Source organism: Sinohyriopsis cumingii, chromosome 19 (assembly GCF_028554795.1).
Source record: "Sinohyriopsis cumingii isolate HCF-2022 chromosome 19, ASM2855479v2, whole genome shotgun sequence".
NCBI classification, from domain to species: Eukaryota; Metazoa; Mollusca; class Bivalvia; order Unionida; family Unionidae; genus Sinohyriopsis; species Sinohyriopsis cumingii.
Genome location: NC_142979.1, coordinates 68,721,101 through 68,745,782, shown reverse-complemented (window position 1 = coordinate 68,745,782; position 24,682 = coordinate 68,721,101). Strand labels below are relative to the sequence as shown.

Genomic DNA, 24,682 nt, shown 5'->3' with positions numbered 1-24,682 from the left:
TGCATAAACTGTAATATTTCAGAAAAGATGCTGATTTATAGATTGCAAACAATGGTGAAAACAAAGAGAATTCATTCCTATGATTGAAAGGATTTAAAAAGATGTTGAAAATAAAAGTTGATGGACATTCTGTTGACATAACACTAAATGACAATCTGTCAGGCATAATGTACTCTCTTTGGATATCTTTATGCTGTTTTAAATGACTAGTTGGGGTTGTCCTAAATAAAATGCAACATTGCTGGTGCTATCGCTGACTCATTAAAGATAAAGAGTAGTATTTAAGGCACCTACAAAATAACTCTGAAGTTCAATTAACTGAAGGATTAAATCAAATATGATAAAAAGAAAACAATTATCGTCAGGTAAATTGTACAAATGGAAGTAAAAACTTAAAATGAGTAACTCTGAAGGGACTACCAGCTCTACTAGATGAAAAAACTTTCCAGCAATCCAAGATAACGCCATTTCTTCCTTTAACTGCAGAGTACAAAACACTTATCTGTATTCGACAGCAATAACATGATTTCTAAATAAGCTACTGAGGTGAACAGATTGGCACCATTTTCATTTAGGAACAATTAAAGATCATTAGAAGCCCTTTGGTGAAACTCCATGTCCATATATAACCATCCATTAATGGGAACAGTGACAGCAAAACTATAAAGACAGCCATCATGGCAGTCATGTTAGATGTGTGACCATTTTTATCAATGACAAAACAGGTATCATAAGAAGTCTATTGGTAAAGGCCCCATTTGTATATAGCCTTCCATTTGGGATGAGTACATTAAAGATAACAATCATTTTCATATAGGAGAAACTATATACAATAAGATGTACTCTAATGAAAGCCCCATGTCAAAATGAATTTCCAATAAAGGGAGTAACAATAAGAAGACTTTCAAGATGGCCACTTAAATTTAAGTCTAGACTAAGATCCTGTTGGTGAAATGAAGACTAAATCAGAGTCTAAGATGTTCTATTTTTTCTGATTTTAAAAAATGTAGACTTTTCTAAATTCAACATTTACTACACATTTGAAAATGAAGTGATCACTGCATTTCCATGTTAATGAGATGATGCCACAGTGTTGTGTCATTATGCACTCTGGGAAAGACAGGACAAATATGACATGGTGGTGACTTTCTTACTAAAAAAAATAGAAAATTGTTTTTTTATACAACTGTAATGATTGTCAGAAAAGAACCTTGAAGAAAAATGATGAAGTGAATGAAAAGTACATGACATCTTGTGAAGTCACCAACAACATAAACTGCAGACTTTATGTACAGGAAGTCAATATAATAATGAAGAAATTCACTCACAAACATACACTTTTTATGTATAGGAAGTCTATATAATAATGAAGAAATTCACTCACAAACATACACTTTTTTATGTATCTGATAAGAGGAACCTATGATCATTATCCTGTGAAAATTTCATCAAATTTATAAATATTCATAAAGGTATTATTTATGAGGGCACTGATTTCTACACTTGTCTTTGTAATGACCCATAAATGAGAATAGGTATCAAGCTAAGTGTAGCACTAGAAAATTCACAACAACCCAAATATGAGGTATCTTAAATGATCTTGATGCTAGAGAGCTCAGAAGTAGGGTACTACCTCCTGATGCATAAATGTTGCACCAAGGGTTAATGAGTCAACAAGGCTTTTGAAGATTTCTTACAAATTGTCAAGGAATAGCTAATTTTTTAATTTATGTGCAATACTGATGCACAAATGATCAAATATGCAAGGAATATTCAAATTTGGTGACATCATTAAAATTCACCTAATAAGAGGTTGCATGAGACTGTTCTTAATAGCACTAATGTTGACCTCCTGGTAATAACTGCAACTGAAAATGCTGGTCTATGCTGAAGGATGAGCATCATACATGGATGAATACAACATAAACTGCTGACAAAAATGAGTAATCTTCAAAATCAGAAACTCTGAAGTAGCTGTGCTTGTTCACTATGTCGTGTCAGACTCATATTCCAAGGGTCACCGGTTCACTACCCACCCAGACCAGCTCAGGTTGGCTGCCTTAGTATGTCCTTCGGAAAGGTATTTAGCATCTATCTTCTTGGCATGGTATAATCAACAGTATGTGATTGCACCATGCAGCCTGGCATGTCACTGCCTTGCATTAGATTTAAAGTTGGAGGGTGAGCTGCCAGAGTAGGGAGGTGGTTTGGGAGACCTCCCCAATGGGATTACAGATCTCTTTGTAAAGTAGCCAGGCAGAAAGTAAAAGTAGCCAGATAAATCAGCCAGCCCCCAGCTGATAAGGAAAACCCTGCATGTGCATTATAAAATAAAAAATGAATACCAACATCAAATTCTGCTATTTTATGGTAGCTGTTATTAAAATCACACATACCAAATCAACCATAACTGGCCCAAAATAAAAATAATGAATTATCTACATGAAAGATGACACAAATAACTACAAATGTATTTAAACGAACAAGGACAACAAGGTGCCAGAGACTCAAGCCTCAACATAAAACCAAACCTGAAGGACAAGCGTAAAACTACTGAACCAATTACATTCATGGAGGAGCATAAAAAAAATAGGTCAATGTCTTGATTCAGATCTTCAAGAATGAGCAAATACCAGTTTATAGATAATAATGTTTTAATGTTTTTCATGTAAATCATTACTGTTGAAAACTTAGAAGTTTTCACTACAATGAAACTTACAAGTTTTCACTGTAGTAAAAAGACGTATCACCTCCTGTTTGCACAGGAGAGCTGATGTGTGCCTCTCCATGGCATTCTAAGTATCACACTGATATGGATGAAGGAGTTAATGCTCCAAAGAATTACACTATTACCAGTGGTTCAAGGTCCATTGTGGAGATAATGATTTTGATATTATTATCAAACAAGGACTGAAGCTTTTCCTTGAGAAGTGATAGATAACCCCTTTCTGTGTTGCTATGATCACATACTATAACTGAAGTCCCACTGTACATGGCATGCAATATCTCATGGTGTGACATCTCTCCTGTCACAAACAGAGAGGCTGACACATCTTTAAGCAGACTTCCACCTGATCCAGCACACACAGCCACAGAGGATACTGAAGGGGAACCTGGAAGAGAAAACAATTTTATATTTGATCTTCTCCCGGCTTAATGAAACCATCCTTAAGCTGGCTGATATTAAGTACAAAAGTGCTTATACTATACTGTCAGCATTGCCTGGGTTATAGTCATCACCTAAAAGCAGGTAAAATGTGTACATGATTTGTTTAATTGCCACTACGACCATTTTTAAACATCATATTTAGTCTGATAATTTCTTACATCATTTTTGAACCACCTTGGTAGAAAAAAAATCAGAGTTGCCTTTTTTCCTTTTTTATTTGCAGGTTAAAAACAGTGTTTAAGTTTTGTCTGCATGCATAGTACATTCATGGAACTTAGTGTCATAGTGTTTCTGGCATCATTTTAAAGCAACACAAGAGAATATATGTCAGTGTAACCTAAATGTGAAAGATCTGTCTTCTAGCAAATCTTTAGCTGCAGCTATGCTGTGTTCATGAGAAATGGTGATGGTTATCTTTTTGCATCATTGCAAACCTCTTTTTCTAAATGGTGGTCACAATGACCTATTTTTCTTACATTAATGACTTAATCCTGCTCTTTATCCAGCTATAAGCACAGTATCTTTGTTCAATCATGGTGTGGAATTGAATTCTGTCCAGATCATCTTGTTTCAGTTGCTGTGATGTGTCTCATGGCATGGCACTTCACTGAAGTACTATATGTGTTGTTGTGCCATTAAACACCAAAATAAACCTTGTAAATATACAGGATAAACAACACAGAGATTATGCGTGTTTCCTTCTGGTATAAATATTCAACAAACCCTGATAGGGTTGCCAAAGCTTGAGTGAGATCCTGAAAACACTTGTATATTCCCATTTATATTTGATAGATCATGACATTCTTCCAACTTTTATGTTAAACAGATACAGGCAAAGGATTTTCTACCTAAATTCAAGTCACATGTATTAGCAAAGCACATTCCTTTATACTGACAAAAAAAGTCATGGAAATGTATATCTCAATTGCATGTCCTACAATGGAGTATAGTAGAGTAACAACTGTGCCAAACCAGACATTGTAGGGGCCAAATATTTTGTTTTATCAAGAATGGCCAGTATAAATAAGAGATTTTAGCTGTATTTGAGTGGCAATATTGGGACCAACATATGTTACTAGTCTGCAGAAAAAATGAGTTACAGAAGAACCAATCTGTTGAGGGAGCTCAGTTACAGAAGGACCAGTCTGTTGAGGAAGTCAGGTTGCAGAGTGACCAGTTTACTGAGGAAGCTGGGTTATGGAAGGATCAGTCTGCTAAGGAAGCTGGGTTATAGTAAGACCAGTGTGTAGAGGAAGCTGGGTTACATAACAACCTGATTGCAGATAAACACTGCTTACAGAAGGATTGATTTGGGGAAGTTTTAATGTATATATCAAAAGAAAACATTAAAACAAAAGTTTAACATTGCTGATTAAACAAACAACACTGTCACCAGAAAGTAATGTCTATGTCCTGTTATCACCTACTTATCATAGGTAAGGCAGTCATACCTGGGGCTGCTGCCAGTCTAACTTTGTCCAAGCCCAGATGACATTTGACCTTTTTAACTGCTTCCTCTAGAGTGATTGGTCTGGTTAATGTGGCTCTCCTTCCCATACCATATCCAAGCTTTGGAAGCTGTAATGTACAAGGGTGATTTTTATAAAGATAAACTTCTTTTTACTGGTCATGTGAGAAATGGAGTCATTTTACAGCTGTCTGTTTGTTCATTAGCGAGTGAGACAGGGACTGTTTGACAAGGTAAATGAAGATTACCTCATTAGATCCAAAGATAATGATAAGAAAGAGAAACGATAAGCAATTTACTAATTTAAATAAACCTCTAAAGAGGAATAGCATTAAGATTTTCAAAATGGCCACTGTATCTGCCATAGTAAATGTCCTAGTGATGCCACTTTGATTTAAGACCTATCTGACCTGAACATGTGATAGTTTCACAACAATCATCCAAGTAGTTTAGAAGAAGCAGTGATAACAAACTTGTGCTAATTAACAATGGAAAACAGACCATCCCATAAGCTCTTCTAGTCTATGGCAATCAGAACTACAAAATCACAGAAGCAAAGTGATTTGTCAATGTATGTTTCTTCAGACAATGACCATAACAATTTCCAAGTTTTATGATCATCCAGTGAAATCTGAGATTAGCTTCATTCACAAATTCTGTCAAAAACTGCATCCAGCTGCAAGCAGAAATGGGCAATAACTCTAACAAACTTTCTGGAGCAAAGCGATGTATCATGCACATCTTCAGAAAATGACTCAAACACTTATCAGGTTTCATAGTAATCTGTTGAGAAGTGCATGACTAGATGCTATCACAGTCATATGCATCCAGCTGTAAAGGGCAATAACTCTTATAAACAATTTGTGAGCAATGTGATTTTTTTATTATACGTATCTATTGCTGATGATCATAATATTTACCAAGTTTCAAGGCAATCCACAAAAACTGCTGGGCAAATTGCATTAACAAGAATGGATGGATTTACATACATGAGAAAAACAAAGGTGGTTAAATTTTAAAGTATGATTGTTCTTGCATCTGTTTTATCAGCAAATTACACTGAAGATTTATCAATTTAAATTTTTTTAAATCGGGTTTAACATTTATTACTGTCCTCAGTGAAACATTCTTATGAAAGTGTATGATGCTACTTGATGAGGAACCATAATTAAAGGAAAATAAATGTCACTGATTTTCTTTAATGCAAAATGTAAAAAAAAATCTGCATTAACCAAAACTTTTTTTGAAGAGACAATTTTTAAAATATCTTCTCTACAATCAATGATTTTAATGATTCCCACTATGTCTCCATATCTGAAAGTGCTTCATCTTTGACACTGTTTAGTCTGTTCCAGGAGGCCCCAGGGGGCCAACTGGTCGATCACTGACATCTCACTTCTGTCGATAAGGTTCAAGATAGCTCGGCCAATGTGGTTAGGTAAGAAAGTATACCAGTAGCTTCTTGTGGGTCAGTGATTCTTTGAGGGGTATTCTCAGGTTCTTGCTCCACCAAATATACTGGCAACCGTGTATAAATTTAGTTATCATGTGCTTAAAAATGGTGTGAAACCCATAAACCACCTAGTCCATTCTAATCATGTGGCAAGAAGACAGTTGGTTAAAAGTGTTTCAGAGTTTTGGTAGTTTCTGAAAAGTCTCGATTTAATTTGGATATATGATTTGAGTTTATATAAAAAAGTATACATCTTAACTGTATCTTGGCATGTCCTGATAAATTTAGTAGTCCATGTAAAAAATCAAATTATAGTTAACTCAAAATAGTGAAAAGAATTAGATTTCTTAGAACAGGTTGTAAAAATTACAGCTTTTTAAAACTGTTTCTAAAGTATCTCCTTAAACTGAATTCATCTTCATTATTTACTACATGGCTTGACATCATTACTCTGCATGATGTTTCTTTAAACAATTTCAGAGTTAACTATATGGCAATAGTCATATTGGTAGACAAGTGTACGGGTGATAGAACAAATGCATCTGAGTGATATCAAAGCTATGTTCATCACAACAACCATCAAAGCACTCACCTATGACACAAATACTAAAATTAGTTGGTCATTTATTTTTAAACTGCTTACGGGATTTGTATAAAGTTTTGGCATATACATCCATTCACTCAGAATTTGTTTAACTTTAATATAGTGAAACCTGTTTATATAGGTATTGACCTTGATGAACAAGTGTTTTACAAATTTACATGAAGGCAGTGAACTCTATGAAAACATCAAATCAAAATATCAATGTATTGGTTAAAACAAATGTGTCTGAGTGACATCACAGTTATATTCACTGTGACAACTTTCAAAGCACAAATCATCAAAATGAATGATGAAATTAGTTGGTCATTTCTTTAAAACTGCTCAGGCAATTTTATACAATTTTGGCATATATTTCCATTCACTCAGAATTTGTCTGCCTTTAAAATAATGAAACCTATCTATTGGGGATACTTCAGGAACCACAAATTTTGTCATTGATGGACAAGTCTTCCATGAAATTGTATGACTTATGGATGAACACTTGTGAAATGATAGAGAATTTCACTTTTTCATAAAGTTATATTTTTACATATCTAAGGGTCCAATTAAAAAAATTATATGCTAGTGTGCTTTCAGCTAATTATCTATTTCCAAATAAATGTCACTACGTAGAAAAATATGTCAAAAAGGTATTGTCATTAATTGTCCATAAAATAAAAGCTAAATCAGTAAATTCAACACTCTGCATAGGTTGAAGATCATAGACTCCTCCCATTAAAACACAAAGAATGTTTGTCATCCATATCACATAATTATTGAGATCACATCAATTTTTCAAAGAGAAAGCCTGTGAGGCCAATTTATAAAAGATAAAAGCCACTCAAGATTTTCCATGGTCTTAAATACATTTAGCTGACTTTATCATTTTCTTCCATATTAATGTTACTGTGATTATAAAAATTGTATAAACAATTTCTTTTTCACTATTTAAGAACAAAAAAGTTCATGGTGCTATGATAAACTTTAGTAAAATGTGAAATAACACTGATGATTTCACAATCTGAATATGACATCACTTCAAAGTATACTGCACAGTAAGCATAATCTATTAAAAGGTAATAAACTTGTTCCATAATGAGTGGATAACCTTTCGGAGTAAAATTTTCTTTCATGTGTGTCACTCAGAAACTTGAGATCTAGCTCAAAGTTGCAAAACTTTTTACAGTTTGGAACAGTATCTTATCTTAAATTGTGCTTTTAAGCTTGCACCTGAAGTTCCAATTAAAAATATTTCACAAATTCTTGGTTTGGTGCTGCATTCTAAACAAGTTTAAATCTTATGGGCAAGAAAATTATTAATCTGAAAAAAAACCTATCAATTCCAATTATTTAATGTAGTTAAGTGCAGCAATTTATTTATTAAATACAGTATGGAAGCAATTGTAGGTAATTAATATGATTATATGCTACATTTTATTTAGTAAATATAGTTTGTAAGCAATTCTAGTCCATGTAGTTAAATACTGCATTTTATTTATTAAATACAGTAAGCAGACAATTCAAGTTAATCAGGTAATTAATGTAATACTATGCTATATTTTATTTATTAAATAAAGTTTGTGGGCAATTCTAGGCAATTAATGTAGTTAAATGCTGCATTTGTTATCATTACCTCCCAATTTACATATATACTGCATTCCTGAGAAACCTCATGTATGGCAAATTCACATGAAAAATCTATCCATCAATGGTGAAACACATCTTTATCCTGGTCAAACATACAAATCTGGCAGTTCCTGCTTTGAAACTCATGTTGTGTATTTGCCTATAAACTGACATGTATTTTAGTGTACAGTTTTCTATGTGGGTATTATTATTAATTTTAATACACAAAATGCAGGTAAACTGAATACATGTAAATTGGGAGTTAACTAAATATTTATTATGAAGGCAATTATGGTTAAATAATATAGTTAAATGCTCAATTTCATTTATTAATTCCACTGTTTAGGTAATTCTAGGTAATTAATTGCCACATTTTATATTCCTGTACAGGAGATTTTGGAAATCACTTCTTTTTTGGTGAAAATGCAAGATTTGTCTCCCTTGGATGCAATCGGGTAAATCAGTTAAATAGGTGTGATTTTTATGATTTTTAACGTAGTTTTAACAATTTTTTGGTCATACAGCTACAATGTCTGCTTTGTGACAGTTTACTGTGCTGTCTAGCACTGGGATATTGTGCTGTCCCACCCAGTCACATTATCCTGACACCAAGCTGACCAGTCCTAACACTAACCTTTTAATGCTGAGCACCAAACAAGGCAGCTGTTAGTACCATTTTTACAAGTCTTTGGTATGACTTGGCCAGGGTTTCAACCCATGACATCCTGCATCTGAAGTGGACACTGTAACCTCAAGACCACCAGAATTTAATTAAATAGGTGATTTTGACTGAGCTTATTATGCAGTCTATGGGAGACCTGTTTTGTATAATCTCTGCACCAGAATAGAGAAACTGCTTGAAAATAATATAATATCATTGTCAGTTTCAGCTGCCAATAGAAACTGCTTACAAGATTGGATTCATTACAAAAGCTATATGTACTATGCATGTATTTGAAATTCTTCCATGCTTAACTATCTATTTACAAATCAGATTCCTGACACTGAAGCTAAAACATAAATGGATGCTTTTAATTTTGGTCCAGATAAAGCCTGGTAGATCTAGCATCATATTCTTACCTTTTCTAGGGGGTCAAAAACTTCAGGAAATATGGATAGAAAAGATGAAGTTAAGCAAAAAGCAAACATAACTGGAGATTAAAGTATAGTTAAATTTTGATTATATAAAAATAATATCTTGAAAAATGTTAGTGGCATTGCATTTTTTTAATTGTCTCACAAAAAAAGTCGAAGCTGTAGTGTTAGATGTAGTTGATTTTCAATAGTATGAAGTATATTTTCTCAATTTCACTGTATTTACTGCATGTATGTACTTAATATCTATTAAATTCATAAAACAGCAAAATTTACAAGGAATTTTTTCCCTTTAACATTTTTCTTAATCATGATGAAGAATTATTTCACCTTTGAAAGTTCTAAACATGTGAGATGGGTTACTGACTCCTTGAAGGTATACAATACACTGATGATATTTTGCATGTTTCCACTACTGCAATAGATACGAACATCAACCTTTCTTCCAGCCTCTGTGTCATTCATTCTGAAAATAAAAGCAAGAAAAGAGATGGATGGATGGATGGATGGATGGACTAAAAGAGCTGGATAATAAGCTGATATGTTTATCTTTGGTTTAATAAGTGAAAAGCTTAAGTAATAAGCTACTAATAGTTCTTGGAACAAATATTAGTACTTAAATATATAATTACTAATGGCTATAAAGCAACTGCTTATGGTTAATTAAAGACATTAAAGTTAGCAAGATGGCAAAGGCAAAATAAGGGCTGTTCTAGTAAAACATATATCCTGCTCCCTCCCAAGGCACTTTCAAATTAAACTAACCCACAAAAGAAGCAATTTAAAACGATTATGATACAATCTCTCATGTGTTTTAATTTAAAAACATTGCCCTGACAGAAGCATATTATTTCTGGCTAGGGTTTAATGGAGCCATAAAAGTGAATTTAATATTAGGTCGAGGGCAGAAGTGATTTAACTGACAACTGACCAGAGGTAATCTATACTGAATTATTACATATCATATAAACTACTTCATATTTTATTTATTTTAGTGATAGCTATGTTATTGCTAAATTTTCTTTGTTCTCTGGCTTTTGATTTGAACAATAGCTAAATCTTGTTTTGCTCTAAATGTAAGATCAGATGCTGTGATTTTAGTAAACAGATATTACATGATTTGTCAGAAGAATAAAAAAAATATTAATGCCGGTAGAAGTGATGTCGAATTATTTCTGCGTACTTTTACACTACATAATTCCGTGTAACAAAAATATATTTTCATTTACTGATGTTTTATTTTTATGCCTATAAAATATAAAAATAGAAATATAGAAAGTCAAACATTATTACATCATACATTATATTTAAAAAATAAATGAAAACCTAGGAAACTCTTTAAATCAACATCATTGCAGTTAACTGTCTGTTGTCAACAGCATAACATCCTCACTTATTGCTAAGCAGTAAGATTCTGGAGTTGCACATTTGATATCCCATTTCTAGCCTTTCATACAAGACTTTCACCGAAATAACTGAGGGTCTTTCATAACAAAGTGGTGTAAGATGCTTGACTTTGTGATCACTTATCTCATCATGCATGTTCAAATCTCAATCATACATGAGAATGTTGCCAGTTAATTGCAGAAGGTCAGTGGTACACTACCCAGGTGGTCCTTGGTGCCTGAAAAGTACTTGGGGTTTTCTCAACAGTAAACCTGGCTGCCATATATAGATTCCCTTGAGCTGAAAATGGTGTAAAACCCATAATGATGTAGCAGCAACCTAAGGACTCATCTACAATTAACCATGGGTGCTAGGTGGACCTAAATCACCAAATAAACATGGGCCCCATGTGCCCGAGTAGACTAAGGTACTAGTCACTCACACCAATTCAAATGTAGGCAAGGACATCTGTGTAATCTCCAGTTCAATAGGAGAAGAAACTGGTGAGGATGCATAGTGAAGTCTTTATCTGGGAACCACATCCACTGCTAAGATCAGCATCCCAAGAAGCAAAATGTAACTCAAACAATGACTTGCACAGAAGAGACATTATGAAAGACAAGATCTCACCAACCCTGTCCTGACAAATGTAATCTATCCTAAGGTGTGTGAGTAACTTCAGTCCCACATAAACAAAGTCCTCAGAATGGATGAGATCTTATTTCTTCGGAGTTAGGATAACTTAGAAATGGGTTACTGTTGACCAGGTCCTTCAGCAGGGGATCTCTGAGAGCACTGTTAATCTACCAGTCATCAAAGCACTCAATAATGGAAATCACTAGGAAGCAGCTACTACCCAGTGCTACAAAAATCCAATAACCTGATGTCCAGGGCTCCTCAAATTTTAGATTAGAGCCATCCTGTATTGTAAGTGAGGTGCCAATCGGGTATGTCAAAAAAATTCTAATTTGCCTGAGGAAACTTTGATAGCACTTATGAAATGTGTAAATGTATTTTCAAGATGTTGACACACAAGCCATAACATGGCACAATCCAAATCAGATAACCACTGTCCTATGTGAACTTGAGACCTGTCTATAATCAAACTCAAGCATGGTGTGTCATGCTAAAAATATGATTTTGTACTCCCAACCCCACCCCCATCCAAACATGGTCATGTTTTGAGAAAAGACAATTTTCAGTAAACTTCAAATATAGGGGAAAAAAACCTGCAACTTTCTGTATATGCCTGTTATATGTTGCATGTATAAACAGTAAACAGTCATGGTTGGAGGTGATGTAAATCTATCCCTTGGGCAGTTTAAAAGTGACAGTTAAAGGCAAAGAGGTCAGGCATAAACCACCATTTCAAATATTACTTAATTGGCTGATTAATAGCTAGTGAGATGAGTTTGAAGGCTGCAGTGGTTGAACCCATTGTGTTAATCTGCATAGGTAGGATCAGGAAGTGGAACAACCTATTATAGGTAAATCAAATCCAGACTTGTGTCCTGGAGCAAAAGTTATTACATATCATTGCCTTGAATGAGAATGTTTACGCCATATGTATTATATTTTTGACAAGTTTATGAACAGTTGATGTTGGACTTTGCTGCATTTATAGAATGCAAAGAACGATCATTTCAGCTGCAGGAATAGCGTTCAAGTGTAATTGAATTTTTTAAGCCGATTTAGGAAGCAATTAGCTATCAGCAAAACAAAACAAAAACAAATGTTGATAGAGTTTTACTTTGTGAAGCACAACAGCAAACAAAAAAGAAGATAAGGAAGGAGCAGGTTAATTTTTCGCACATACTGCAAACAAGACATTGACATACATCAACTTGGTTCTGACCAGGATTCCCTCAGAGAATCCAGCAGGGAAGTTTGAACACCAGAACCATCCAGTCCCTAATGAAAATAGTGATGAACACTAATGATACTTGCATTACCTTCAAACCTCTTTGAAACCTATAGAATTTATATCTGAATTGTAGCTACTGCAATGTTGTGTGACAATATTAAGAAAGGGGAAATTTTTGAGCATGTGGAAATTGAAGTTTGGGCTTGTGGAATTTCAGTCAGGGCTTGTGAGTTTATTTAAGTCACCAGCGCTGGGTCTGTGTCTAAAAAAAAATTCTTTGAGCACTGAGCCAGGCAGAATGGAAGTTCTACAAAGTAAAATATCTCCAGTTTGAGGCAAAACCAAAAGTATTTTATGCATGGAGGTAAGACCAAAGGCAAGGTATTTTATGCATGGAGGTAAGAAGGGGATGTAAAGATACTATGGGTGAAATTGTTATGTATATATAATTTATAAGATATTGTAATGTAACATTGAATGTTGGACTTAACTTTGTCCAAAAATCAAGTTTATTTTCTACCGGACCTAAATTATTGATGTTTTAATTTTATTATTTTATTCAGTAAACAACTAATACATAGCTAAAGTATTCTCTGTGTGTATGGGTTTATTATCATGATCATTATTAATAGAAGTAAACCTGTTTATTGGGGTCTGGGTCTAGGTTATTGGGAATCCCCAACTATCTACCTGCTATACCTGACATTGTTCATTGTTATATATTTAATTTTAGTAAAAGCCTTTCTAATAATACCTAACATTTTATTTTGCAAACATTAAGAACTTTCCAGAAGGTTATTTTTCATTTGGTAATGCTTCTTTTAGAAAATGATAATTGTGACCTGAGGTCAAATAAGGACTATATAATCTTGTTATAGGAAAGATTATTCATTCGGGCTGGAATTTATTTTTTTAAATTGCTCAATTCAAGTGAATTTTCTCTGGAAATATAGAGTTCTCATAATAAAATAATTATCTTCAACAGGGACACTGACTGGAATTTTTAGCCATTTCAAACCTGGAATTATAATACTATGTTTCAACAAAAGACTGTTGGCACATTAGCAATAAACAGGTCATCACAGATGCATCAACACTTCTGTGTTGGACATAATTTGGATTTCAACTAAGTCTATTCATAACTTTAAATTAAAAGGACTTGTGTCTGTAATTCTAGGATTATTTTGGGATTTTAATTTGCAATACTGTAAGTTCTGTGGGTTTTTTTTCATTTTCGTCTTGTAAATAAATCTAGGGAAATAAACTATTTGTTGAATTTTACAAAGCTTGTTGCTTTTCACTGTTTTCTGTTGCTTATTCTAACAAAATAATTGACTGATATATCAATGTATCAATTTGTTCTACATTAATACTTGCATCGATACAAGTGAAGAAGAAATGATATAAAACTATGATTACCATATACAAGTTACTTTAACCTTCAGCAGTTATGAATAATTATTAATCATTTGTCTTTTTATTCTTTAAATTGAGAATTCATCTGCAGCATCAGCCATAGCTGACACATGCATTTATTTGTGGCAGTAACAAACAAAGAACTACTGATAACAGTACTCACATTCTACGTATTAGCAAACACCAGGTGACTAACTTACTTGGTTTGAAATCTGTCCCCCATCCCCAACCAATTCCATGCTGATTATTTTATCCTGTCAGCATACTCAGCCACTGATAACATATATCAATGTAAAGAAGGCATTCCATGTATAATTTAAATATGTTATGTATACTTAATTTGCACTGTGTGTTGGCTTTTCTCCATGATTATATATATATATATATATATATATATATATATATATATATATATATATATATATATATATATATATATATATATACCACATACATTAAAAATAACATGGCATTTAAAGTGTTGGTATAAAGCATATTGATATATCAGTACTATTGGTATATCAAATTGTGATCTGCCCATGGCACAATAATATGAATATATAAACATTCTTTCAGCTTTAGTGACATGAAAATAATGATAAAAAGTATTAAAAGTTCCAGTTTTCCAAATGAATTTAACATGGTACACAATTTCATCGCAATTCTTTCTTTTTTTCCATTCCTATCTACCCTATTATGCATAAGAGGCAACATATGCAGAATAAGGGAGTGAGAAAGAAAAACAATTTGGTTTGGATGAAAACCTTAAAAATGAACTTGCACCAGGTAACCTACAAGAATATGGTTCAGTATATGGGTACGTTTACACTTTCCTTGGGATCTATCAACAGTGTTCATAATATCAATGATACATAGTTGCAATAGCCTGTAGACACTACTGTAACAAATTTAATGCTTTATTGTTGTTATTGTTGTTGTTTCATAAACCTATTATAATGTTCTAAACATCGATTATTAATAATTAAACATAAAAATGTACAAATGGTGCCCCCCACTCCATTTCTCCTCTCTCTCTCTACTATCTAAGCATGATATGGGTGAAATACGTGAAAATATGAGCTCTATGATTTTCGTTTGTGTCATACGACGATGTAATTGGACCTATGAATGATGATAAAGTTAAATCAAACTGTCCAAAGGAAAAGAAGAGAGAGAGCGAGAGAGAATTTTATGGTCAGTAGTAATGTTAACTAAAGCAGAATAATAACTTAAATCAACTGTAAATATAATAAATTTGTTTTAATTACCTCTTGCTGGTTTGTCATATCACTTAGTTTCTATGCCATGCTAATTTTTATATGCCAGTATGTACATGCCTGAGCTTGTAGAAGAAGCTAATGTGTTCGTAGTGCTCTACCTTCTTCATTAAAACAATCTTTCATGTTTAAATCATAAGTGTGTCTTATTTTGATTTAATCAATGTGAATAAAATTATAAACTTTAAAAGAAAACAATCAACTTATCAGTTTGCAAATGTGATTGTGATCAACAAGAAAAGTCATAGAACTACATTTTGTAGTAGACACACTCGCAGGGATGTTTGGAGTTCATTCATTTGGTTAATACACAGTTGCCCAGAGCATATCTTAACTCCATTCAAAGCACAAATATGTGTTTTTGTATGTGATATAAATAAAATATATGTATACATGTAGTATGTACCCTGCATCAATGATATACCACTTTACTTTATCAGTAAAAGGTGACTCGGCAAGCCTTTGTTTCCTTTTAATGAAAAATATATACATCTCGTGGTATATCACTGACACAACATATATATATATATATAATCATATGAATGACCTTGGTGATTAACTGAGTTTAAGGCCAACCTGACAAAAATATTGGTTTTTGGACTTGTGATCGAATTGAATGACTACTTGGGACTTAATTCACAATACTGTAAATATTGGTTTTTGGACTTGAATGACTACTTGGGACTTAATTCACAATACTGTAAATATTGGTTTTTGGACTTGAATGACTACTTGGGACTTAATACTGTAAGATCTTTTTAAATTTTCACTTTATTTCTGAGGAAATTACATTTATTTGTTCAATTCTACAATACTTCTTTCCTGTTACTTACGTTATGACCAAAGAGTCATAACAAATACATTACTGATTGTTTAATAAACCCTTTAATGCTAAGTTTTGCTATTGCTTCACATCTTGTCAACTTGTACTGAATATGAGGGCTGCACTTACAGTGTGTCATGTAGTGACATGTTACATTCAATTCAGATTGGGTGATATTGTTTGTCCAAGTCCAGAGTATACCAAGAACCAGGAACTACTGCAGCTTATTCTCTGCATGACACACCATCTAAAGTCAATTATATAGACACAAATCAACAAAAACAATGCAAAGTGGTTTTAAATGATCTGTAAAATACCTAAATCATACATGGGGAAAAAGATTGAAATTTCTACTTGTTTTTGTTGATATATGCTGTCAGCAATTGAATGTGCTGATGGGATAAACATAATTAGCACAGAATCGGCATGGGGGCAGATTAAAAACTGCACAAGTTACAGTCACCTTGTTAATCTGTAGAAGAGAGTGGATTTTGTCAATAATTCCTTTTTTCACTCATTGAAATGAGTGTTGTGTCTACTTCAATTGTTTTGCATTTAATTGGGTTGTTAGTCATCTCTACTTCCATACTCAGACTTGTTCAAGATACATGTAAGATTTTCCTTGCATAAGGAAAGGCACTATGTCTTCTCTTTTGAAGAGCAGCATAATACCTTTAAAACTGTACTGAAGACATGAAATTGATAACAAAAGTTTCTAAAAGCATTCACACAGTGCAAAACACTGAGTATGGTGACAAAGAAGAGTCCTGCATCTAATCAAATGGAGCAGCCTGAAATGTACTAAAACACTGAATAAAATAAGAGGGGATCCAGTTGGTCTGAATGGACAATGTAAGCAATCTTTTGGATTTTAGATACATTTTCAAGTTATTTTTACACATTTGTTAAAATTATACCTTTTGCTTTACAAAGTATATTTTTCAACAGATTCTTATAATGGAATGTATAGGCCCCAAACAATCATAAACTCCATTTATTTAAATAATTCTTATGTTCTTGATGTCCATTAAATTCCACATTTTGTTGTACTTACAAAGGTGATATGGACATGGTTATATCAGTAAGTGCAGCAAGGTTGGTCCTTATATCTGAGATAGCTTCAAGTGACACTAGTGCACATATCTGGTGAGTGTAAGGTCCTACAATTTCACTGTGGCTCTCAACAGGCTTCTTTTCTTGTAAATCTGCAAACAAAAGAGTTTTAGTCTGTATATTATCATCCACGTGGAAATAGGATTATTGAGATATCCTCCATTCATAAGTCTGTCCATAAATATCTCTCATCCAAAACAGCTGAGTAGAAATTCACCAAATTTTGCACACTGTGATAAACTGACAGAACTTAGCCATCATCGTCTGGTCCAAATTAGCTAAACAATAATCATCAATACCAGTTGTCTTTATTTTTGCAATGTTTACCAGGAATGAAATACTTATTTTTAGGAACAAGTAATAATCATTGCATGAAATATTTGTTAGTCAACTAACCAAAGCAGTTGATTAGCCAGTCATTGATGCCATTCTGAGCACAGTCATAGCTAGTGTGAGGTGAGTACACTGCCACACGGTTCTCTATACATTTCACTATCAATGACTCCTTCCAGTTCTTTGCTCTCAATCTCTTCAAAGGTGTAAATATTGGAGGATGATAGGAGATAATCATGTTTGCCCCTTTCCCTAAGGCTTCGTCAAGTACTGGTGGTGTCAGGTCATTGGTCAGCATGATGTTGTTCACTAGGTGTGGAGGTGTGGGTTCCACAAGTAGTCCAACATTGTCCCACTTCTCAGCTAGAGAAGGGGAGGCAAGTGAGTGAAGTCTTTTTGTCACTTCCTGCAGATTCATTGCCTTGTAATTTGCTGAAACTGGAACTGGATAATACAGTTTTCTTCCTGAAAAGTGGTCTTCCGAATCTGTAAATGTATAAGACTGCACAATTATTCCTCCAAAATTTATTGTGGTTTCAAGCTTAAATATTTTATGAGCAAGGTACCATTTTTGCTAAACCTGCTGGTTTTACAAACCATGAGTCACCAGTACAATTCTTATTACAATTGCATATCTATATCAAACACAAATTTGGCCTACAGAGTTTTAATAAAATACTTAAAACAGTGTGGGAGAGGTTATGATAACTCAATTCTCAAAATATGGATTTTTTGGGTAATTTTTAAAGAAAATTCCAAACAGATTCAGAATAAAAAAAAGTTTAACCTTATTGTGCAGCTGTCTACACAAACCATATATAGGGTCTCAAATTTCAATAAAATCTTTCAGGCAGTTTGAAAAAAGATGTTTTGACAAAATGATTTTCCAAAATACCCATCATTTGAAAATTGTTCCTGAAAAGTCCCCAAAAATGAGACAGAGAAAAAAAAGCAGAACTTTATTGCACATCTTCACCAACATATCTAACTTATTAAGGTTCTGATGGTAGTTTAAAGGTAGTTTAAAGGCAATGAGGTGCTACATTCTCAAAACATCACCATATTTTGCAACTTTTCAGAAAGTCACCCCAAAAATCAGCCAGACAAAGAAAATTTCAGTCATCATCTCTAAAAACATATCTATCTTAAAAAGCTTCAGTAAAATCTTCCTAGCAATAGGAAGAAGAAATGAGAACAAAATTAATTCTCAAAATACCCCAGAATTTGGTAAAGTTTTCAAAAATTGTCTCCATAATGGACCATAGGGAGAAAAAAAACCTTACTGTCCATATGCACAAAACACACAATTATGCAGAAAACACAATTTAAATAAAACCCTCTAAGCAGAATGGGATCAGGGAGAAGTGATGACAAACTCAAATATTTCTTGAAGTTTCTGTTAACAAAGTTTCAATAAAATCCTGTAATGGAAGGGAAGACAACTCATATATTTAAAAACATTTCTTATAAAGTGTGACAGTGGAAAATTTTAAAATCCTATTCATGGAATGTCTTGGGCTTTGCCAATGTCACAAATTGCGATTTATTTTCCTTACTGGCAAAAAAATATACCATCTGGTGATTTTTTTTGTGAAAGACTTTTTGGCTGTTTAATTTGTGCATACAATCATGGATTTGGAGTGGAGAAATTCAAAGGGACCACGAAAGAAAGCTACAAACTTGGATACACAAAGCACTAGAATCTGTTATATAAACAAATCCTTTGTTTGTATTGACAAACCCATCTTTACAGTGCACATCATAATTCGCTTATGTTGACATCTGGCCTGAGCAGAGTATGCTGTGATACACTCAGTCATGCTACCGGACTAGACTAACAATTGACCGACCTCTGAAGACAGAAACAGAAACAGCTACAATTAATTGAATGATTGCTAATCCTTCTGTTATTATTTTAAATATACCAATAAAATAGTTTTGCTGAAACTTCAGAGAAAACTGATTACCTTTGAAGTACCGATTGCTGTGTATAAATACAAAGCAAATGCAAAAAAATCTCAATCAGAATTATTTTTTGTCAACAGTGCAACATTATCATGGGTAAACGTAAGTTAGATGCTGCATGTTCATAATCTCATCTTGAGAGTAAGTTAATAAAATTAACAGCACTTGGATTAAGTTCAAATTCATCAAACAACACAGTCAGTGAACATGATGTTATACCTGGCAGTCCAACATCATCTACATGTGGTGATGGTAGTAATGCTTCAAGTGCAACACCACATCATGATGAACGAGTTAAAAGTTCCCAAAAATATCTTGACAGCTGGAACCTTGGGCGTCCATGGCTGAGATATGATACAAAGTTATATATGTATCAAGGCACAAGTCATCAATTCATTTACAACTGGCTGTGATATTTTGAAGAAGGAGTGTGTCACTAAACATGAATCCGGGCGGGGTAAGTAATATATGTTAATGTTGCTCATTGATCTTTTACTTCTGCCATCAATCCCATGACACGACTGTAGGAATTTAAAATATGCAATAAGAAATAGCAAAACAAATAAGTTTTGCATAACTGAAAATAATTTATTTCTCAAAATACAGGAGTGAAAGAATTAAATTAACTTACAGCATGGTGAATGAATTTCTATTTCCTAAAAGTCCTATCAATTCCTGTAGTTCCAAGAAATCCAAATATGTTCTAACAAAAAATGCTCCTTCTGTGTTGAAGTTTCAAATGTATAGAAAACATTAATTAATTTTAAAAGAATTTAAATAGTCGTTGAATAAATTTAGTTAATACTGTACAGTTATTCTAGTGTGTCATGCAAATAATAAATCTTTTCAAAAGCCAAGTTGGGAGATTGAATCCCAAAACATGCAGATTGGGACCTACCATCCGGAGTTTTTTGCAGCATATTTAAGCAGCGTTTTCACTTAATATTCTATGATTTTTCGGGTTCAATACACATGAAATTCTCAAAAATGACATGCCGTTTCTCCCTGTGGAGTGCGTTATTTGCTCCCACGAAGTACCCCCATTTCATATTCTATACAATAGCTAAAGATTAGACTTAAGCCTCTTCGACATACTTCAAAGAAACCACCTGTTCTACAGTGAGTGAAAGCACTAGCAATTGATTGACAAATAAACCATTCCCTTTTTTCATATAACTAACTATGCCTAAAATGGGTGTGAATTTATGTTAATAGCTCAAATGTTGTCTCAAGCTACCATACACGTGATAACTATTTCCCACATTTTATATCCCACCTTATTTCCTTATTGATAACTAGTATATGCTGTAACACTGTTGACTCAATTGAAAAAAAATTCTGAATTTTTTTTGTTGGGAGGGGCACATATGCTCTGTGATACATTTCTTCACTCCTTTTAATTTAATGATGGTAATTAATGCTTATATATATGGTACATTAATCCCAGATGTTCACTCATGTAAGTTTCATTGGTGGGAATGGAGATCCTACTTTGCTTGTCAAGAAAAATTATACAGCATTCAGTGATTATTCTTGGGATCTAGGAAGCAATTCACTATAAGTAAAGTATGTAAAGCATGACAAAAATAAATCTCTGAACTCCTGGTTGAGGAGATGTACTTTGTGAAGCTAGCCATAAAAGGGGGGAGTATTTAATTACTGAATGCATGAAATAAACGTTTGCATTATACATCACTTATCTTACATTGCAAAATATGATCATAGGGTTTTAGTATTAAAATGTCATTAACCAAAGTTCGTTACAATAACATAATTTGTAAACTAATATATATAATATAGATTTGCTTAATACCTGATGTTTCTGTTAAAAAAATGAGCGAGATACTGTAGATGTCAGGAATTATATTTTACATTTGATAATGCTTTTTTTTTCAGGTGACAACAGTCATACCTATGCACCAATGGTGATTCGAGGATGCAAAGACCATGAAAGTAGCAAAGATCGCTGCTATTAGTGAAAGTAAAAATGCCATGATCAGTGCCATGAGGAACACTTTCTTTGCAACTTACTACAATCGTGACGGATCATCATCTGTCATTCTATAACATTTTAAAAGTGCAAAACAGTCATGTAATGATTTATTTTGTAATATTATAGCTGTATAGTTTGTTATCAATAAAGTAATAACTATCCCATCTTTTTCAGTCTGCAGTGCCTATTACATTAATAGACTTGGAAAAATATTCACTACTTGTTCTGGACATTTTTTGAAAACTGGCGACTAAATATTGAGGTTGGTGATTTTATTCTGCAACAACTTTAAAACCCAGGACCATCCCTGTTATTGTGCATCTATATTATCTATGCACAGAGATCAAATCAGTATGGGAGAAGTGATGATGAACTCAATTCCAAATATACACCCTTTTTTTATAATTAAAAAAAAATATACCCCCAAATTGTCCAAATGAAATGTTTCATTTGTTATGTATATTTAATTTAATTGTTTGTTTGTTAGTTTTAATTTTTTTATCATTCCATTACATGCTATTGCAATGTAACATTGTTTACTAAACTTGACCTTGTCCAGAATTGAGTTTAGTTCTGTTTGACCTGATTTGAAATTTAAAAAAAATTATTTTTGATATAAACAGTAATAGAAACATATCTAGCTGCTGACCTTGTTTCAAAATCAGTGACAGATTTGGTAAACAACTTGTTTTTAATTTTCTTTTTTATCTTTCTCAGAGTAAGAATCATTAAGTTGTTCAAGGTCATACCTGGACTATGTGTCATTAAGCATGTGTCAATTGGTAAACAAACTTCTACTTTTTTCAGAATGGTGAACTTTTGAACCCCATCCGGGAATCTGTTTTGTATATTAATTAGGTGTATAACTGATGTTCTGATAAAAGTTTATCAGTTCTGCTTTAACATTCGACACATTAAAGTTGTATTATGTTGTGACCAGTTTGGGCTGAATTTTATTTTTCTTCAGTTTCAATAAAATCTTCCAAACAGTCTGGTAGAATGTACACCAACACAAATTGTGTCAAATATTTTCATTAAAATCATCAAAGTTGTGTGGGAGGAAAAGCGATGATAAGCTTGTCACAGTTATAAAGACAGACACATGCATCAAAGACTGATTCAGTGAGGGCAATGGCAATATCCCTATCCATCCCTAAATGTATTTGGATCCTTCATTTTATATCAGAGACTGTCCATCTGACTCTGGCCCAATGCATACATGTATAATCTGATTTCCAAAACCTAAAAAGCTTCCATACATCATAACTTGGAGTCCTTAACTTCAATCACCTAGTAGAAAAAATGAAGTTTTAAAAAATGTTCAATTTACCACAAGATGTAACACTATCTGGACTTGAACTTCCGTGATGTCTGAAATATAATTAAGTTAAAGCCATAATAGACAAAAAGCACACAAGATATTATTGCTGTTTATGTACTGCTATTTGCTTAGAAGGAGTTGCCAAACATCACCCTGATTATGAACAAAGTTCTATTCCTATAGTTTCACTATTACTGATTCAATTATTTGCTTTTAAAGACTATATAATTCAAAGAAAAGTTAGACAGCCTATAATCGTGTAAACCAGTAGTAAAATTACAAGAAATAGATAATTTTACAATGAAATGAAGACTAAGCATTGTAATTTGGCTTGCCTATTTGCTAAAATAATTTGTGAACAAAATCAGAAGAAAGAGATTTAACATTTATAAAATACAATTACTGTTAACTCAGTGTATATCAAATTGCCATTATATATTTTTTCAGTATTCCATATCAGTGGTCTCACTAGGATTTTACATAAAGGAGTCCAGGATTCCTATACGGGGAAAAATAGGAGTCACACCAGCAAAAGATGTAGTCCACTCCCAGAAACCTATTTGGCATACCTGAAGTGGCTAAATTTCCAGATGTGAAAAGCCACTGGTTGCCAGTGAGTTTAGTTTTCTAAGTTCTGTACACTACTGACATTACTAAGCTCTTGTTTGTCTGTTTGAGTGAGACTGGATTACTAGTATGTCAAGCAAAGGAAAGGTCTTACTCCAAGCAAAAAGCAAGGCATCACCCTTTATTATATATGGCCACTATCACATGCAAACTGTCAGTTGTATCAGTTTTAGCACTCTTCATAATCTCATTATAAATCTTCATCAATTTGTCTTTTAACTTCAAAATACTTATCCAAATTTGCAAATGGCATTTTGTCTAAGTTTCAATGAATCTTGATTTTGAGGTTACATGCACTGCTTATTCAGCTACACTTGGAAACAAATACAATAATGAAAGCTAAAGTTGTTCTTTTGATGTACTCTTATAATGACCACATGTACATCACTGGGTCTTTCTGCCTCTGAATTCAGTCAATGTAAATATCTGCACATTTTCCCACCACCGAGCAGTTAGTCAAAGTGTTTGAACTTGCCGCGCAGCTATACGTGTCATGTTCTTCCGATGTACTTTTACAGTGACAACATGTACATCTGACAGTGACAACATGTACATGTATGATAGAGAGGGTCCTATGTCAGAACGGGTCATGGGGTAATCTAAGGTAATTTTGTCATTTTGTATGATTGTTTCCTTTAGATTATTGTTTTTATTTTTATTTTTTCAACATCAAGCTCGCGTCGAGCACCTGTGTGTGGAGAGAGAGAGAGAGAGAGAGAGAGAGAGAGAGAGTAAGAAAGAGAGATTTCAAACTTCAATTTAGGAGATAGATATTAAATCAAAGGTTAAATAAAGTACATTCTTGTCATAATGACATACACACAAATCGTTTCAATCCTTGAATTTAGTCTAAGGTATTGAGACTTTCTAAATAAAAACCGCAGCATTTGCAAAACCGAGGACAATCAAAATCAAGAAGACACTTATTGTATTATCATTCGAACTGATGACCTTCTATGTAATAAAGACGCTCATCAACTAATCAGAATCATCCAGACGCATTGTTACATAAAAAAAAAAATATGGATGATGACAGGTTGTGAGTTCACAAACAGAGCAGTAATCGATTCGCTTTACTAATCGTTCTTCTTATAGGTTGTATAGTTCTCTTTATATTTTAGTCCCCGTTTTGTTATATCCCTGTGAAAATGAGGTTTTCAAATATTAGCG

General features: G+C 33.3%; 2 protein-coding genes across 6 annotated transcripts in view; one reads left to right on the top strand and one right to left on the bottom strand.

Annotated features, from left to right (window-relative positions):
- LOC149775900 (NIF3-like protein 1) overlaps positions 1-24,682 on the bottom strand; it is a 25,683-nt gene continuing 1,001 nt past the window's right edge. Inside the window, exons 1-7 of one of the 4 annotated variants that reach the window (XM_089943826.1) lie at positions 24,332-24,455; positions 22,895-22,935; positions 17,670-18,092; positions 17,215-17,365; positions 9,725-9,860; positions 4,621-4,747; positions 1-3,113 (exon numbers count right to left, since the gene is read on the bottom strand). In XM_089943826.1, coding sequence (XP_089799952.1) covers positions 2,842-3,113; positions 4,621-4,747; positions 9,725-9,860; positions 17,215-17,365; positions 17,670-18,092; positions 22,895-22,935; positions 24,332-24,399 — 1,218 coding nt within the window. In that variant the 5' untranslated portion in view covers positions 24,400-24,455 and the 3' untranslated portion in view covers positions 1-2,841. Of the gene's footprint in view, positions 3,114-4,620; positions 4,748-9,724; positions 9,861-17,214; positions 17,366-17,669; positions 18,093-22,894; positions 22,936-24,331; positions 24,456-24,682 lie in introns of those variants that run through there. The other 3 variants (XM_089943827.1, XM_089943829.1, XM_089943830.1) reach the window with 3 other exon arrangements.
- The window catches only part of LOC149775899 (NAD-dependent protein lipoamidase sirtuin-4, mitochondrial-like), a 21,840-nt gene continuing 21,678 nt past the window's right edge, over positions 24,521-24,682 (top strand). The window contains exon 1 of one of the 2 annotated variants that reach the window (XM_089943833.1): positions 24,521-24,607. The gene's annotated coding sequence lies outside the window, so the exon portion shown is untranslated. The remainder of the gene's footprint in view (positions 24,608-24,682) is intronic. The other variant, XM_089943831.1, reaches the window with a different exon arrangement.